Below are 17,727 nucleotides of genomic sequence, written 5' to 3'. Positions count from 1 at the left end.
GGGGAAGAACCGCCCCATCCCTGCACTGCAGGGGGACGGCCCTGCGCTGCGCTGCGTGCCCCGGGCACGGGGACCTCGAACGGGCCTGTGTGTGCAGAGCGAGGCCCCGGCTGGGGACGCTTCTCTCCCCAGAGCGCAGCCCCGGCGCTGGGCTCCCCGATGCCTCCCCCTTGGGGACCGCGGGCGCTGAGCCCCCCCCACGGTGGTGCTGTGTGAGGGCAGGAGCGAAGCTCAGCCTCATATTTGGGCACAGCGCAGGTTATTGGCGGCCGGGCCCCAACAGGAGGCAGATAACCCCGCTGATAACGGCCGTGCGGGGCCTCCGCTGCACCCATTGGCTCCTGGCAGCGGGGGCTGCCTATATCTCCCCTCCCGGCCCCGGGCCGCTCGCTGGGGCTGCGGGGCGGGATGGAGCCCGGCTGGGTGCTGGGGCTGCTGCTCTGCGTGCGGCTGTGCGGGCCGAGTGCCGGACCTGCGGCCGTAACGCGGCCCGCCCCGGCGATGGGCAACGCGTCCGTCCAGCTGCGGCTGGTCGGGGGCGGCCATCGCTGCGCCGGGAGGGTGGAAGTGAAGCACGAGGGCGAGTGGGGCTCCGTCTGCACTTACGACTTCGACTGGGACGCCCGCGGGGCCGGCGTGGTGTGCAGGCAGCTGGGCTGCGGGGCCGCCGTGAGGGCATCCCCGTACGCCCCGTTCGGGCAGGGCGAGGGACGCATCTGGCTGCATCCCTTCAACTGCCGGGGAACGGAGTTGGCCCTGCAGGACTGCTACAGCTTCGGCTGGGGACGGCATTTCTGCGGCCACGAGTGGGACGTGGGGGTGACCTGCTCGGGTGAGGCCCCGCCGAGGATATGGGGCGGGGGGGGGGGATGCGCGGCCGCGGCTGATGCTTTACGCGGTGCAGAGGCGCTGGAGCTGCGGCTGGCGGCCGGCAGGGGACCCTGCGAGGGGAGAGTGGAGGTGAAGCTGCGGGGCCGCTGGGGCGCGGTGGCGGACGGCGCCTGGACCATGGAGGACGCCGAGGTGGTGTGTCAGCAGCTGGGCTGCGGCTCGGCAGCCGGCGCCTATCACGGCTCCAAATTCGGCCCGGCGGAAGGTCCCATCAGCGTGGCCGTAGTTAACTGCAGAGGGAACGAGAGCGTGCTTTGGGACTGCGACATCCGGGGCTGGGGGCCCTACGACGGCCACCACGACCACGACACCGCCGTCGTGTGCCAAGGTTTGAGGGCGCGGCCGGGCGACCCCGAGGGGAGCCCAGCGCCCAGCTCCGAACCCACCGGCGGCTCCCGCAGGGTTCTCCCGGCTGGTCGGAGGGGACGGCGCCTGCCAGGGCCGGCTGGAGGTGCGGCGGGGCCGGGCCTGGCTGGGCGTCTGTCACGGCCGAGTGAACGCGGAGAGCGCCCGGGTGCTCTGCAGGGAGTTGGGCTGCGGCGCGGTGCTGGCCCTGCCCGAGCCCGGCCGCTTCGGGGCGGCGTCGGGGCCGCTCTGGGACGGCGCCTTCGAGTGCGGCGGCTCCGAGCCCCTTCTGGCCGCCTGCGCGGCGCGACCGGCCCCCGAGCAGCGCTGCACCGACGCCGCCGCCGTCGTCTGCTCCCGTAAGCGCGGGGCCGGGGGCCGGCGGTCCGCAGCCCGTGCCCGCATCCCGCCGCCCTCCCTCTGTTCTCTCCTCCTCGCAGCCTACACCGGGTTCCGACTGGCGGACGGCGGCTCGCCCTGCGCCGGGCGGGTGGAGGCGGAACAGCGGGGAACGTGGGGAGCGCTGTGCGCCGCGTCCTGGGAGCTGCCCGACGCTCACGTCCTCTGCCGACACCTGGGCTGCGGCCCGGCCGCCTCCGTTCAGCCGGGGGGCCGTTTCGGGGCGGGGAAGGGGCCGCTGCGGCGCGACCGCCTCGGCTGCGCGGGGAACGAGCGGCATCCCGGCGAGTGCCCGGCCGCGGTGCTCGGGGAGCCCGACTGCGTCCCCGGCCGGGCGGCCGCCGTCATCTGCTCGGGAGCCGCGGAAACCCTGCGGCTGCGGGGCGGGGAGAGCCGGTGCGACGGGCGCCTGGAGCTGAACTCGAGCCCCGACGTCTGGACCGGCGTGTCCGCCGCATCCCGCGACGGCGACGACGGCACCGCGGCCGTGGCGTGCCGGCAGCTGGGCTGCGGGGCGCTCGAAAAGGCGTACGCCGCGCCGGGAGGCGGCTCCGGTCTCTCGGAGGTGCGGTGCGAGGGCGGCGAGGAGCTCCTGGAGCGGTGCTACGCTGCGGGGCTGAGCCGCGGCCCCTCGGCGCTGGCCGTGATCTGCTCAGGTGGGCGTCCCGGGAAGGGCCCGCGGGGCGTCGCGCCTCCGTTCCCGGCCCCAGCCCGGCCCTCCCGTGCAGGCAGCCGGCGGCTGAGGCTGGCGGGCGGCCCCGGGCGGTGCGCCGGCAGGGTGGAGGCGTACGTCGACGGCGCCTGGAGCTCCGTGTGCCGGGACGCCTGGAGCCTGCGGGACGCCGCCGTCGTCTGCCGCCAGCTGCGCTGCGGAACGGCCTTGGAGGCGCCCGGCCCCGAGCGCTTCGGCTCCGGTACCGGGACGCCGTGGGCGGGCAACGGGGGCTGCGCGGGGACGGAGGCGGCGCTCTGGGACTGCCCGGCGCGGGGCGGCGGCTGCGGCGGCGGCGGCGGAGCGGGAGCGGTGTGCGCAGGTGAGCGCGGGGCGAGCGCCGCCGTCGCGATGCGGCCGGCGACGCGGAGCAGTGAGCGGCCCGACCCGCCGCAGCGCTGCGGTCCCTGCGCTTGGAGGGCGGCGGCTGCGGCGGGATCCTGGAGCTGCTGCACGACGGCGCGTGGGGCCGCGTCTGCGCCGACGGCACCGTCGAGGACGGCTCCGCCGCGGCGGCCGCCGTGTGCCGCCATCTGGGCTGCGGAGCCGCGGGGACGCTGCACGCCGTCCCGGATCGGAGCTCGGGCCCCGCCTGGCTGGGACGGCTGCGCTGCGAGGACGGGAGCCGCTCGATCTGGCGCTGCTCCTCCACGCCCTGGAGCCCGCGGTCCTGCGGGCCCGCCGGCGTCACGCACGTGGCCTGCGACGAGGACGGAAGCGACGCGGCCGGCAGCCCGGCCCCGGGGAGCGGCCGTCGGGACGGGGACGTCCGCGCAGGTGGCTCCGCCGCGCCCCGCGTCCCCGCTGCCGGGTGGTCCCCGAGAGGCCTCACGCCGCCCCCGCTGTCCCCACAGCCGTCCCGCCGGGAGACGTGCCGCTGCCCACCGTGCTGTGCGCGCTGCTGGGGGCGATGCTGAGCCTGGCCCTGGCCGCCCTGGCCGTGCAGGCGCACCGCGCTCGGGCTCGGCGTGCAGGTGGGCGTCGCTCTGGGGCCTCTCCCCGTTGGGGACGCTCGGAGACCCGGTGACGCGTGTACCGTTAGCAGGCCCCGGCCGAGACGCCGGTTCCGAGGCCGTGTACGAGGAGCTGGACTACAGCCAGGTGCTCGAGTGCCGGGAGGGGCTCAGCTGTGCAGGTGGGAGCGGGTTCATCCCCTGAGCCGGGGCCGCTCCATCCCCTCCGTGCCCCCAGCGCCCGTCCTCCCCCCAGGCTCTCTGCTGCAGGGCTCGGGGCTGCCGCTGTCGCATCGCACCGGGGACGAGGCGGAGGGGGGCGGCGCCGCGGGGATGCTGCGTGCGGATTATGATGATGCCGCCGCTGTGCCCGAGGAGAGCCCCGGGGAAACGGGATACGATGATGTCGGCTCCCCAGGGACGCCGCCGTGAGGATGTTGGCCGGGGACGCGGCTCTGCCCTCTCGGAGCGGTGGCCCCGGCGTGGGGTGTCACCCGGCCCCGCAGAAGCGCAGAGGAATGGCTCCACGGCTGCTCCTCCTGCTGCCCCCACGCATCTCGTTAGGGTGCGTGTTTGTTAAGCAGTAAAATAGGCTTTCGGTGTGAACGCCCCTTCTTTATTCAACCCTTAAACTGCTTGGAAACTCGCCGGCCGCCTTTTGGCACCAGGGGGGAATGTTAGCAGCAGGAAGAGCAGGGCACGGCTCAGCTAGCACAGGCTCCTGCTGTGGGGAGGGGCTGCCAGAGAGGGGGGGAGCCCCTTTCGCCCCCGAACAGCTGCCCCCCTGCCTGCCCTGACGCTGCGCTGGAAGGTGAGCCGTTCCATGGCCCCCGTCTCTGGGGCTTCATGTTCCAGTAGGTCTGCGATCTTCAAGCTGGGCTTCATTTCCCGCAGAGCAGCCAGCTCCTGCAGGGCATCCTTGCTCAGCGTGGATGTACTCAGCCTTAAGGGAATGCAGAGAAACAGCCTTAGCACCAGCTAGACCCACCTGCTCCCCGGGTCCACGTGGCCACGCTCACCCCAGCGTCTGCAGCGTGGAGCTGTGATGGTGGAGTTGCCGCAGCAGCAGCGCGGCCCCGGCTCCCAGCTCGGTGTCACTCAGGTCCAGGCACTTCAGGCTGTGGTTGTGCCCAAGCCACGCCACCAGGGCCTGGCAGCAGGCGCCGGTCAGGCTGCAGCTCCCCAGCCTGCAGAACAAAGGGGAGACGGCAGCACTGGGAACACAGTGGTGGCATTGAAGCCTCTTAGGTGTGCGGGTGCTGCGTGGCCCTTACCGCAGTGTCTGCAGCTGGCAGCCGCTGTGCTGCAGCCCCTCACACAGCAGCTTCACACCATCATCCCGCAGCCCGGCACTGAAGGACAGGTCCAGCTCCTCCAGGCACGTGCTGGTGCCCAGTGCCACGGCGAGGTCCTGGCAGCAGGCACTGGTGAGGTGGGTGTACCGCAGCCTGTGGGAGAGAGCCTCAGCAGTGCTGCTTCCCCCTTTGCCTCCCAGGGGCAGAGGGACACGGCTGCCCTGGAGGATGCTTTGGGGACACAAAAGGAGGACTCGCAGGGAAGGCGGCCGTCCTGGCACTGCTTACCTCAGGACACGCAGGTGGCAGCCAGGTTGGCGCAGCCCGGTGCAGAGCATCCTCACACCATCATCAGCCAGCGCTCCGTCACCCAGCTCCAAGTGGACCAGGCTGGGGAGTGTGGCCAGCAGTGTCCCCAGTGCCTCAGCGTCACCTTCTGTCAGCCCGCACCACCGCAGCCTGCAGGATTGAGGCACTCCTCACCCCACTGCCCTGCGGCACGTGGGGACTGCAGCCACCCACCCTCTGGAGGTGCTCCAGGGCAGGGCCGTACCTGAGGCTCTGCAGTGAGCTGCCTGGGTACCCCAGTGCCTGGCACAGCGGGCGCAGAGGTGAGTGCAGCTCCTCCTGCTGCCAGCTCTGCCTAGGAAGGAGGGGATGAGAGTGACCACGTTGTCCCACAGTTGTCCCACAGTTCTCACCAAGAATAGGTAAAATCTTCCACTGAGGGACTAAACCGGGAGGTGGTGTTTGGATGGAAAGAGGCATTTGCAATTCTAGAACGTTCCAGAACTTTGCTTTGCAAGGGAAAAGGGGAATCCTCTGTGGATACAGAGCATGGAGTCAGTACTTACCAGGCCAAGCCCTTGGCCGGCTCCTGCCTGCGATGCTGCTGGTGGAAGGAGCAGCTCCGGAGGGTGACACTGAGCAGCCCAACCCACTGCTTGATGCAGAAGCAAAGAGCCACCTGGTCATACAGCGTCAGCTTGGCACCCTGCAAGGCCATCCCTGTGAAACAGCCCAGCACGCTCTGCACAAAGCTTTTCTCATTTATCTCGAATAAAAAGTGGAAAGTATCCAAATCCTCAACCATCATCGCTTCGTGGCGATGGCAAAGGTCTCTGTGCCTTGTCTGAAGCCACCTCAGCAGATCTCCCCGAGGTCGCGATGAAATTCTGCACCCAATCCCTTTATCTGCATACTCTACTGACGTGGGGCTCACCAGACCAAACAGGAGCTGCACTGTCACGTTCAAATCCATCCGAGATGTGTGGTAGGTTTCTAACAACGCATTCACATCCTTTGCAAGGATCCGTGAGTCATCGACCATCTCCTCCCGATCCTCCAGGACATAAAACATGGCTGCAAAGAACTCCTGGAGGTGCAGGTGGCTGAAGCTGTAGACGTTCCCATGGTCCGTGCCTTTCTCCAAACCTTTCTCATTGAGGAAGAGGGAGAGAAGCTCTGGCTGATTCAAGCCTCGGTCCTCAATTTCCTTCTCCTCAAAGAGGACCTTGTGCTTCCAGATGCCGTCAGCAGCCAAGATGCAAAGCTTGTGCAGGAACTGCTGCAGGTTCTGCCAGGCATTGCTGTCCCTGTGCTTCATTAACCAGGAGAGGTAGAACACGATCATCTGTGTGGTGGTCTTAGAGCACGCAAGAAGCTGATTCTTCTTGTACAGCTCTTGCTCAAGGATGGTGCAGACAGTCCAGCTCATGGCAGGGATGACACACAAGCTGTAGAGGACGGCGTTTCCCCTGGTAAACCTGAAGGCCAAATCTGCTTTACTGTCATTCCCAAAATACCTGTGGAAATACTCCTCCCTTGCAGCCGGTGAAAACCCCTGAATTTCCACATAACGTTCCCCCTCCAGGCATTGCCCCAGGCTCTGGAGAGCTGTGGGTCTCATGGCAATGAACACAGAGGACTCGGGGAGGATGGTTCTCTTGAGCAAGCTCAGCAGGGTGGTTTCCAGTGGTTTGGCTTCTGTGGGGTCAGTGCTCAGCTGGTCCTTGGGCCGAGCCAAGGGCAATCCCAGGGCCTCAAAGCTATCAAAGATGAACAGGATCTTCTCCGGGTCACTCAAAATCCTTCCAGCCGGCGTTCGCTGTTGAGGGCAGCATTTTGAAATCAGGTCCACCACGCTCACAGCTTTGGAAAAGGAAAGCTCCTTGCAGTCTATGCAGAAGATAAAGTCAAACTGCGTGCAGAGAGTCCCTTCCAGCCACTCCATCATCACCTTCCTGATCGTCATCGTCTTCCCCATGCCAGTGGCACCCACCAGCACCGTGACCCGCGGCACCTGGCTGTCTTTGCTGGGTTCAAAGAGTGTTTGTGTGGTGACAGAGTCAGAGCTGACATCTCCAGGCTCATCTCCATGCTGATTCCAAGACCCCCTGGCTATGGTCAGGTTGGTGTAGCGGTCGCTCACAGACAGGTTCTCCCCTAGGCAGGAGTTCAGCTCTTCGTACCGCAGGAACTCTCTGGCCACGTGCTCTCTGTATTTCTGCTTGTATTCTGCACCAGACAGAAGCACAGTCAGTTCCAAAGCACAGCCATGTTCCTGACACAGCGACAGCACAGGGCATCTGTTTCAGAGCCTCAGTATAACATGCAGTTATGCACTTCCAACGTGCCATTCATTGAGCCCTTTTTTCTTCTTCTGGGCCCTCCCAGGAGTGTCCCCAAGGTGTCCCTTGTGTCCTTCAGCTCAGCAAACGTCTGCCAGCTTGGACCTTGTGGCTGCAGTAATGCCTGTATAGGCACACTGCTGCCCCTTCCAGGCATCCTGGCCTTGTCCCCACAGGCCTCACTGCATTATGGGGCAAGGGAAAGAGGAACCCTGATAGGATCAGGGGGACACCCTCACCGTTCCAGCCTCACCATGAATGAAGCTGAAACCTGCTCTTTTACTGGCCTCTCTCTGTCCCAAGCACTCAAAAGACGAAATCAAAACTTACCTTTCACCTTCTCATCAAGGATTTTTTCAGCAAGGTCCCTCTGGTTGATCTCCTCAAACAGTCTGATGGCAATGTCCATAGCAGCGCCTTCCCCATAGCTGTTGCCCATATAACTGATGAGTGTGGAAGGATGGGTGACCTTCTCCAGCTCATCCCTGCGGATGTTCTGGCCTCCTTTGATATCATCCTGTGGCAGCTTCTTCTTGAACGCTTGGAAGTCTTCGAGTGTGAGACTCTCCAGTGCTTCTAAGAGGGTGGTGCTTTCTTTTCCTTCCATCGTGGGATATGGAAAATCACCTGAAAAAAGCAAGCATTAGAAATCAGTACTCTTTCAGTGTTATGAGACATCCCTGAGAACACGTAAGCACCAAAAGCAGCCAGAGTGGTATTTGAGGCTTGGTCTCACACCCATTCAGAAAGGGCAGGTATTGGTGTGAACTTCACAGGGATAGAGATTGAGATCCTGCTCAGATGGGGGTTTGCTGCTGGCTCAGAGATTGAGGAGGAAGAACACCGACACAGAAGGGCAGCAAATCCTTGAGGGAAGAAGGACGGGGTGTCACTCAAAGCTAGGGATTGGGAGAAGACTTTATGAGCCAATGCATCGTTATAAATCTTGCCGGTGGGATATAACATCAGGTCCCATCCACCCGCCGTTGGTGAGGCACAGGTGACTCTGGCAATGAAGCACCAAAAGGTTCTGCCCATAACATGGGGAACGTTAACATCTCCCCCTGGCAGAGATCACATAGGGTTGGTAGTAATTATGAGCTAGGTTCAGGAGAAAAGGGTGACGTTTAACATGGGACGTGTGGATTTTAGAAAGGAGGGAGGTGGATAACAGCAGAGAGAGGATGGATGGAAATGGTGACTATAGGGGTAGAGCACCAGAAGTACAAGTAATACAGAAAACATTACAAGGCCATTGTAATGTGCCCGAGGACAGATACAAGCAGTAAGAGATTCACAGTACTCTGACAGCCACTAAAGGGATGGAGCAAAGATTGGCCCTGAGGAAGATCCAGTGCCCAGGCTGCAGTCAGGTACCTTCCAGTCACATCCTGAAGGAGCCAAAACCGAATCTTTGAGGATTGTTTTAAACAACATTTCTTGAGAAATTCTAAACCCGTCTAATCTGTCGCTGTGTGCCATTAGCAAGGCTGAGGGGAAATCAAATGACAATGGAGTATTGCCAATTCAATGTGTTCACCATGAGAACGGCTCCTATTTTAGCAAGGCAGTGATTATTGCTAAGCTACCAGCAGGCAACAAGTGGTTTTCAATTATAGCTCCAACCATTTCTTTGCCACCCTGATTACTGAAGAATCATTTTTCAGAGTTGGTTTTTATTTGAAGAGAAGAGATAAAACTCTTCACTGGCAACCAGGGCCATTCCTAATGCACCTGTAGGACACGGGCTCACTTCAGCAACTTGTTCAAATTATTATCTCCTGAGAATAATGAAAAATAGTCATCTTAATGGATGCTATGCTAGCAACCAGAGCAGCAGAATCTTATCATAGAACCACAGAATGGTTGGGTTGGAAGGGTCCTTAAAGATCACAGAACCACGGAATGGTTGGGTTGGAAGGGACCTTAGAGATCACAGAACCACGGAATGGTTGGGTTGGAAGGGTCCTTAAAGATCACAGAACCATGGAATGGTTGGGTTGGAAGGGTCCTTAAAGATCATGGAACCATGGAATGGTTGGGTTGGAAGGGACCTTAAAGATCACAGAACCATGGAATGGTTGGGTTGGAAGGGTCCTTAGAGATCACAGAACCATGGAATGGTTGGGTTGGAAGGGTCCTTAGAAATCACTCATTTCCAAGCCCTGCTGTGGACAAAGTTACCAACCACTAGATCAGGCTGCCCAGGGGTGTGCCCAGTGAGTAGCAGTGGGCATTCATATTAATAGACAGAAGAATTACCATGCAGACCTTACAACAGCCAGATCTTCTCACTCCTGCTCTGGCTGAACAGGGTGCACATCACGCTGTTGAGACAGAAACCAGTTGTAATCATTGGGCATGGATGCAGCGTTCTAATAGTAAACCAAAGGCAAGCTTGATGAGAGAGCTAGACATGACCAAGGACAAGCAGAATAAATAATGTGAAAACTACTATAATAAAAGAACCCTCTCACTAGGTGTATAGGGTACTACAAACATTATTAGGAGAAGAAATATCTAGGCAGAATCCTTTCCATCTCTGTGGGCAGTGATTTTTCCAATACAGGAATAAAATAGGGGAGGTGTGGTTGGAGAAGGGAGGATAGAAAACACGTAACAGGAGATGGAAATGGGATTTCTTATAAGCTGTGACAGCTCTTGAGGGAGCCCAGAGGATTCTGACATTGAAAAGCTGCATCCACCCGGGCTGGGGACTCAGCACTGGAAAAATATACTAAAATGATAACAACCTGGTGATGCTGACAGGTCTGTTCATGTACAGGATCAGTCTCGGTGGACAACAAGTTGCAGAGGAGCAGGTGGAGCAGCATCAGAGATGCAGAATTACGATAACCGTAACATACTGAAGGGGTAAAATGGTTATAAGTAAATATGATGACTGCTATAGCCTGCTATGACGTTATTCATTGTAGTTATTGCACGAAACCGATGCAAATGTCCAAGGTCCATACAAGAGACAAGGTCTCCCTTTGACCTTGAAGGAGCTGCTTTCACCTTGCTGCATCTTGAGCTGAAGCACTGCGTGCTGTGCTGGCACTTGGCTCCCTCCTGAGCTCTCCTGCTATGGGTTTTCTGTGGTTTGCTTTAAACACGGACAAGCATCATAGCCCTTATTTGCTGATCAAACCCGGCTAAAAGACCCACAAGTAGTCCCAGAACCTGGCCATGGGGAAATGGGAGGTTTGGCCCCAGAGGTGGTTTTAACCTGGGAGGATTCAGGGAGAACAGAGATGCCACAACGTCCCCTCTATGCAGCATTCAAGCTTCCTCCCCTGTGCTGTGCAGAGCATCTCTCGCGTGGCAGCGTTTCTAACAACATCCTCAGAAATCCTGAGCGCCGTGAGCCCACAAATCCCTTTTTTTTTCTGTTGTTCTTGTTTTCTTTTCCCTTTTCTCTACGCGCAGAAGCATCTCAGATTGCCAGGCTGCCCCCCTCCCATTCTCTCCCCCCTGCTCCAAGCTGGTGGCTGTAATTGCTGCATGCTCAGCGCTGTGTGGACAGCCCCAAATCACCCAGCCCCGAGACTGAGGTGTCAGACTATCCCCCCCCTCCCTCCCCCACCATCCCCCACCTTGGCATCCAGTTCCCCTACGCGGTCCCAGCCCTCCCCTCCGGATTGGAGCACTCTCTGCCCTCCTCCCCTGCTCTCCATCTTCCTGCGGTCTGCAGAGGCGCATTGTGGGAAACTCCCAAGTTTTTTCCACTCCCCCACCCTCCCTCCTTCCTCTGCCTCCATCCCTCCTCTCTGCGCAAGAACCAGCTCTGGAGGACAGAGGTAAGGCTGCTGCTTTTCCCCACGCATACCAATAACTGGGATGGGGGCGGGTAGGTTGGAGAGAGGGGAGGGAGATTTTAATTCCCCGTTAATAAATAACAATATGTCTTAACTCAAAATAGCAAGCATCTCTGCACGTGTCCTTCAAGGTCAGGCAGCCCTGGAATAGAGATGGGAGCTGGGATGGAGGCTGGGAGAGGGGATGAAGGCAGGGAGCTGGGATGGAGGCTACAGACCTGGAATGGAGGCAGGGAGCTGGGATGGAGCTGGGATGGAGGCTGCAGTCCTGGAAGGCTCTTGCCAGGTTCCCAGCTGTGTTCCTGCACTGTGCCATGTTAAATGTCTAATTGCTATCAGTCCACAGGCAGGAGGCTACGCAGAGCAAACAGTGCTGGTAATTGATAGCCCCAGCTGTTGAATGTTTCCTTTCTCCATGTTAGGAGCTGGGGGTTGTTCTGCTGGGGTGGGCCATATCTCTGATACCAAACGGATAGCACTTGATACTGTGCCCTGCTTTGTGCTGAAAAGTTGCTTACAAAGAGAAACGGACAAAAACAAAACCAAGCCCCTCGTGGAGAGCTGAGAGAAATGAGTGCCTATGTTCAGCTAGTGTACCAAGTGGGAGGGGGACACCGGATGGGAATGAAATGCATGAGGGGTCTCTGGAGCATTTTGTGAGCCTCTGTGTGTAGCTCTTTTTGCGTCTATGTGTGCAGAGACCTGTTTGCTTGGTCCCTGCGTGAGGTCTTGGTGACCACTGAGGAGGGGGGAGAGGTGTTTTATACCATATCCGAGGTCAGCCAGCCCAGGAGAACTTTGGTGCCGGGGCCATAGGAAGGTGATGGCAGCCTCTTCTCCTGGGTGGGGCTTGGGCAGGATGCTGTCAGGAATGGGAGGAGGCAGCTGGACGGAGCTCCCTGCTCCAAACGGGGACCAACCTCCACACTCTGACCTTCACAGCCACGACCTTCAGCAGTTCCCATCTTTCCAGCCCCTCACCCATGCAATTGCAGCAGGAGGAACAATCTAGAATTCCCCCTAATGCACATATTCATCCCTTGGCTGGCGGGTGGCCACAATTGCAGGCACGGCCTGGTGCAGCAGTTCCACCCGCGGTGGGATGCAGGGAGGAAGGATAGATAATAGATAATAGAGCAGCCTTCCTGCATTGAGAGACATCCCGGATCCCCAGAAGGTCACTGCTGAATTATTCCCCATCCACCTGCAGGGGCTCCTCACATTTCAGCTGCAAAGCAACAGTTTTCAGATGTTGCAGAATGGAACCTGCAGTCTTTGTGACCACAGCTGAGATGCAGGCTGGGGGGGTGATGCCACCAGAGGCTTCCATCGGACGGGTCTATCAGGATGCCCATAAGATGAAGAGAGGCTGCCAAATCCAACTCCTGCTTGCTGCAGTCCCTGGGGCTACTGTACTGTCAGAGATGGCCTTTTTTTCCTCTCTCTTTTTTCTTTTTCTTTTCCTTTTTTTTCTTTTTCTTCTTTTTTTTTCTTTCCTTTTTATTTATTTTTTTTTGCTCGTCTATTTTGCACTTCAGAGAGAAATGGGACCAATGACTGCCAAGATGGGGCTCTAAAAGCAGCATTAGGAGGGTGAACCCTCTCCCCATCTCCCCTCTTGGCACAGCATAGAGGAAATAGAACTGCAAAGCTTGGAGGAACCAAAAGCACTTCTGCATTTGGGTTACTGCTGAGGTCCCAGCTCGGTGTTTGGATGGATGGAACAGGGAATTGCTCTTCCGTTCCTTGGGCAGACCCTGAGGCTTTTGGGGGAGGTAGTGGCCTCCATCCTGGAGCAGGCAGCCCTCGGGGTGGATGGCTGAGCAAAGCTGTTGCAGGGAAAGGCTCGGGATCTAATGCCTTGCAATTTTGCATGGTAAGGGCTACAGCCTTGTTCTATTAATGGAGATACAGAGTGACTTCTCATGCAGTCTCATGGCCTCATGCAGCGCCACCATGGAGGCAAAATTCTGTGTCCTGGGGCTGTTTTGGTGCTGCTTTCCTTGTTCTTGCTGGGTTCCAGGGCAGCTGCAAGGCATGTGAAGAAGGGTTTGTCCGCACCAGGCAGCGAGCAGGTTTATAGTTCTTCTCAGGGCTCTTGGAGTTATTTTCAGATAGGGTAAGAGAAGGTAACAAAGCAGAAATGTGACATTAGTTTACACAGACCCCGTGACGTTCAATGGACCACGGATGTGATGGCTGAGATTCCAGGTCTTGATGCAGCCGCAGGGCTGATGCAGACACTCTGCCAGCAGTGATCTGGGGCTGCTGCTGCCTGCTAAAAGCCTCTCAGCTCCTTGATGCTCCAAATTCAAAGGGCTCGTTGGGCGGGAAGCATTTAATCTGGGATGCAAGAAGCAGAGAAGAGCACGTTGGGAAAAGGATCCATCAATATTTCATCCTAGGGAAGTGGGTCAGCAGCATGTGCTGCAGCTCAGTGCTGCTGCCTCCAGGCTGTGCTTTAGGAGGGCTGCACAGCCCAGCCCTGGCGCACTGAGCCTGCTAAAGAGCTTCTACAGAAAGCGATTCCCACTCTGAATGCATTCATGCTGTTTTATCTCATTTGCCGGGCGTTGCGTCAATCCAAAGTAGAGTGGAGGTGGCTGAAAAGCTCCCAGCTACATGACACAAACTCCTTACGTAAAGCTGCTCTGAGATTTATGGCAATACTGAGATGTACCGCATTACCTCATCCACCACCACAGCACCTCCTGGAGATGGGAAATGGCTTAGTCACAGTACGCTGCCGTCACACTGCCTGGCTGCTGGCATGGCATCTTGCTGCCTTTCATGTGCCTGTTGCCTCAGCAGCACAGAAAGGGGCAGAAGGGCTGTTTGCCCTATTAGGACTGCAGAGTTGGAGCACTGGGAAACCAAATGAGCTCCCTGCTTAATGCATTTCCAAGCCACCTTGGTGCGTGGGGGCATTTGCCTGTGGGTTATTCCTGGGAGAAGAAACAGTGATAAGAATGGGCTTCACAACCCAACCATCCCCTGGCACGACCTGAAGCCATCACCTCTCGTTCTCGCGGCTCCATCTGGCCACCTAAGCCAAGACCTCTTGGTGATGGCAATAATCAACATCACGGTGCTTTCTTCCATTTGAAGATCTAGCATCAGTCAGCTCAGCCTCCACTATGACATAAATCCCATTTCCACAAGCTTGTGACATGCAGAGGTCAGGTAGGAAGCCAGTAGCAGCACCGATACCCCAGTAGCACCCCGTTTCTAACAGCCTGCTCCCTCAGCTGCCCTATTTTTGATGCTCAGAACCATGCTGCCTTTGGTGCCATTTCCTCCTTTTGGGGAAGTCATACAGTTGTCAGTTTTCAGGTGCCTTTTTGAAGTGGCTAAATTCTCGTTTCCTTGTTTACGTGCAGTCTGCCATAATGGAACAAAATCTGCAGACTTCAGGCTAAAATTACCTGCTCGTGATCTACCAGCTGGTGCCAACGGATGAATCCGTGATGGCAATTGAGTCCTGTGAGCTGGTGTCAGCAGGTGCAAATTTCACGCAGTAAAGGGAAGCCTTCTTTGAGAAAAGAGCCGCTTTCTGTTCCTTAGAGAGTCGGTTTGGTCGTAAATGATCCAATACAGGTTGGGCAGCTGAGACCTACCCAACCCGGCAGAGGGACCCGGGAAGCTCTTGAACCCAACTGGTGTTCTGCATCTGTCTTGTACACTGAACATTGTTCCCTGTGTTGTTGGATAGTGAGGATGGGCAGGGAGAAGCGTTCATGCTTGCCTACTCCAAAGGACCCGTTTAATTCCTCGCCCAAAAGCCAAGACAGCTAACTCACAGGAGAACAGGACTTTGGAATGCTGGTATTTATCACCCTCTTATTTATTCTGAAAGAGCGAACTTTTGGGCAATTGCTTTGCCAGGCAGGTGAGAAAGACAAAGATCTGAAGGGGAGGCTAAGGAAGGAGATCTGAGGATTGTTAAGGTCTTTTCTGCCAACTCAGGCTCTTTTGGCATGGCCTTGATAGAAGCCAGTAGTTGTCCCTGAGACTGGACTCAACAATCCTTGTGGGTCCTTTCTATCTATTCTATGATTCCATGTTTTCAGCTGGAGGACACCTGGGGGTTGTGGATGGACCTTTTTGGCTGCAAGCATGAATTCTGAGGCATAACCCCACTGCGTAAGCTGAACTGTTTCTTGCTGATATGGAAACAAGTCTGTCAGTGTGATGTTTGAGGACCCCCTACAGCTGTGGGGTGCAGCTTCATGCTGCACCCTGCACTCAGCTCTTCTTCAGTAGGGCATGGAAATGAGGCAGGGAATAGGACCTTCTAAGAGTGATACCTTACAGCAAAGCCAGCAGTGACTCATCTGCTCCAATTGGTGCAGAATTGATGCAGCTTTCATCTGCACAGACAGCAGACAGATGAATAGATGCGCTTGCTAATGTGGTGGGCAGGGAGGGGGGGCTGAAGCAGAAAAGGTGCCCTACAAGGAGCCAGGGAAAGCTGCTCCTTCCCTGTTGCTTTGGTTAGGGCTTGCTGTAACGGGTCTGACTGCACTGACCTTGAGCTGCAGCAAGCAGAACCAGCCAAGGACTTTGTTGAGCAGGAATTCAGAGCACTTTCATTTTCCTTTTTTCTCCTTAATTGCTTAATTGGTGTCACGATCTCTGCTTCCCCTCCCCAGCCTGGGGAGGAGCTGGTGGAAAGTGGAAAACTCCCTGCAAGGGGCAAAGACTGTTAAATAAAAGCATAGAAGCAGGGAGACAGAGGGAATGAAGTCTGTTTCTCACAAAACCTCGTTCTACAGTGCTGCTGTCTGTATGGGAGGCAGATGGGAGCTGGAAGGGGGAGGAATGGGTAGACTTGGAGACAGGAGCTGAAGAGGAATAAATAGATGTGATGAGCCTTGGAGAAGAAAGTAAAGGTGGAGAGATGGGCAATGAGAAGGAAAACCTTATGGGATGAAATGGGAACTTTATGGGAAGGAGAAGAAAAACCCTTCAAAAATGAGCCTGATGAGGGCTGCAGAGGTGCTTAGAAATGAGCAGCTCCTATGCCTTTGAAAGCACAGGGCTAGAAAGAGGAGAGAAAAAATTAGGGAGTCTGATGGATATCGACAGCTTTGGGATCAGTTCTGCAGAATGCATGTAATGCTCTTCCTGCCTGACTTGACAGGAAGAAATAAGTGCAAAGCCTGTGTTCTGCACATTCACACAGTCCAGCAAGGAGTGCAGGCAAAGCTTCCCAGCAGTGGGAAACTAGTGGCAGAAAGCCTTTCACATGCACACTTACAAACAGCTGATAGTGAATTTTGGTTTAGCTTGGTTTCCAAATCTTTTGAAACCTTTGGAATCTGCATAAGGGGAAAACAGCAAATATTTAGAGATAGCAGAATACAGTATAATTGCACAGTGCTAGGGAGCGTGAGCAGCCCAGCTAATTGCCATTGAAGTCTCTATGTAGGTAATTGAATATTTATGATATGATGAATCTGACTCTCCCTGCCTGAACCTCAAACCCTGCTCCTGTTGTGAGCCTCACTTTCTCTTTGTGGCCTGTGTCATCACTGCACCAGATGTAAAGTGAGAATTAATGCTCCCTCAAACCAGAAGAGTAGAGCCTTGCAAATGACTGGAGCTGTAGGACACAGGAACATGCCTCTGGATGCATTTGGCATTTCTACTAAGAAATCACAGTATCATTCAGGTTGGAGAAGACCTCCAAGGTTATCAAGTTCAACCGTTATCCCAGCAGTGCAAAGCCTACCGTGAAACCATGTCCTTAAGCATCACATCTACACACCTTTAAATGCCTCTGGGCTTGGATGTTCTTTGGAGGCAATAGGAAGGAAAAGATGAGGCAGGTGTCATTTAGAGAGATATTGCATACTGAGCAAGGAAGGGAAAACACCACTCCTGGCCAAGTGCATGTGCTCAGCTACAAACACCCAGGCCACCAGGAAAGCCTTAATCTCTGCGAGCATCTGCAATTAGGTTTGTGTGGTACAAGATGCCCAAGTATCACGACCATAAGCACGGTGTACCATGAGTGATATGGACTCCAATGATTTCGGTGTTGCAGTTCCCTGAATTAACTCCATTTCACTGATGCTGGAGGAAATACTGTCCATAGAACAAGAAATGGTTCTATGGAGAGGAGGAGAGAGGGCAGTTTCTTGCACCAAGCAGGAAACTGTTGCCTGGTTTTGCTCTGAACCCAAATCTACCATTTCTGAGCAGGTCTCCTCCAGGCCAGCATTTCTGCATAGGCAGAAATTGAAAACCCAGCATCTGTTAGCCTGGTTTCCAGAAGAGGCAACAGTGTAAAGCACTGCTGCAACCCTGGCACCTTCTTTTTGTCCACCGTTAAAGGAGAGATCTGTCCTCTGAGCTGTTATTGAAAGCAGTGTCTATCTGGAGAGGTTTTTGATGAGCTTCTCTGTTTCTAAACCCAGACAGTTATTGAGCTCATATTTCACTTAGCAGGTAGAAAGCCCTCGGCAGCGCCAGAGGTCAGCTGGGAGGTAATGAAACAGGTGACTCAGATCTGATGGCTTTCTCTTGTTTATTCATCATTTTCCAAGCTCCAACCTGATGTGCTGCTGATGGCAGACCTCTCCTTGTTCTCTGCACACACACTGAGGTAGCTGTGGGAGCTCCACCTCCCACCTCACCCTGCCCAGATGGCTGCCCAGCGAGGCTGGCTTAGGTGAACTT

At 56.8% G+C, this 17,727-nt stretch overlaps 3 protein-coding genes across 8 annotated transcripts in view; 2 read left to right on the top strand and 1 right to left on the bottom strand.

The window, feature by feature from the left end:
• Positions 1-3,736, top strand: LOC140252849 (scavenger receptor cysteine-rich type 1 protein M130-like). 4 transcript variants are annotated; one of them, XM_072338012.1, is made up of 9 exons: positions 1-832; positions 905-1,219; positions 1,293-1,595; positions 1,677-2,291; positions 2,364-2,669; positions 2,744-3,124; positions 3,202-3,321; positions 3,393-3,482; positions 3,557-3,736. In XM_072338012.1, exons 1-9 carry the CDS (start codon positions 409-411, stop codon positions 3,730-3,732), a joined length of 2,730 nt encoding a protein of 909 aa, XP_072194113.1. In that variant the 5' UTR covers positions 1-408; the 3' UTR covers positions 3,733-3,736. The 4 variants fall into 4 exon arrangements, with proteins under 4 accessions (XP_072194113.1, XP_072194112.1, XP_072194111.1 ...); XM_072338011.1 differs by having other exon boundaries at positions 3,390-3,482; XM_072338010.1 differs by having other exon boundaries at positions 1-1,219.
• Positions 3,737-3,902: 166 nt separating this feature from the next.
• Positions 3,903-17,727, bottom strand: part of LOC140252848 (NACHT, LRR and PYD domains-containing protein 3-like) — a 23,914-nt gene continuing 10,089 nt past the window's right edge. For 2 of the 3 annotated variants that reach the window (XM_072338007.1, XM_072338008.1), the window contains 7 exons: positions 7,556-7,852; positions 5,450-7,112; positions 5,149-5,238; positions 4,884-5,054; positions 4,575-4,748; positions 4,320-4,487; positions 3,903-4,243 (listed from right to left, as the gene is read on the bottom strand). In XM_072338007.1, coding sequence (XP_072194108.1) covers positions 4,009-4,243; positions 4,320-4,487; positions 4,575-4,748; positions 4,884-5,054; positions 5,149-5,238; positions 5,450-7,112; positions 7,556-7,832 — 2,778 coding nt within the window. In that variant the 5' untranslated portion in view covers positions 7,833-7,852 and the 3' untranslated portion in view covers positions 3,903-4,008. Of the gene's footprint in view, positions 4,244-4,319; positions 4,488-4,574; positions 4,749-4,883; positions 5,055-5,148; positions 5,239-5,449; positions 7,113-7,555; positions 7,853-10,821; positions 11,014-17,727 lie in introns of those variants that run through there. The other variant, XM_072338006.1, reaches the window with a different exon arrangement.
• Positions 10,892-17,727, top strand: part of CEND1 (cell cycle exit and neuronal differentiation 1) — an 11,593-nt gene continuing 4,757 nt past the window's right edge. Inside the window, exon 1 of the mRNA XM_072338134.1 lies at positions 10,892-11,025. The gene's annotated coding sequence lies outside the window, so the exon portion shown is untranslated. The remainder of the gene's footprint in view (positions 11,026-17,727) is intronic.

The sequence above is a fragment of the Excalfactoria chinensis genome, chromosome 5 (assembly GCF_039878825.1).
Source record: "Excalfactoria chinensis isolate bCotChi1 chromosome 5, bCotChi1.hap2, whole genome shotgun sequence".
Taxonomy (NCBI): domain Eukaryota; kingdom Metazoa; phylum Chordata; class Aves; order Galliformes; family Phasianidae; genus Excalfactoria; species Excalfactoria chinensis.
The sequence above is the reverse complement of the archived record's forward strand: the minus strand, read 5'-3'. Positions and strand labels throughout refer to the sequence as shown.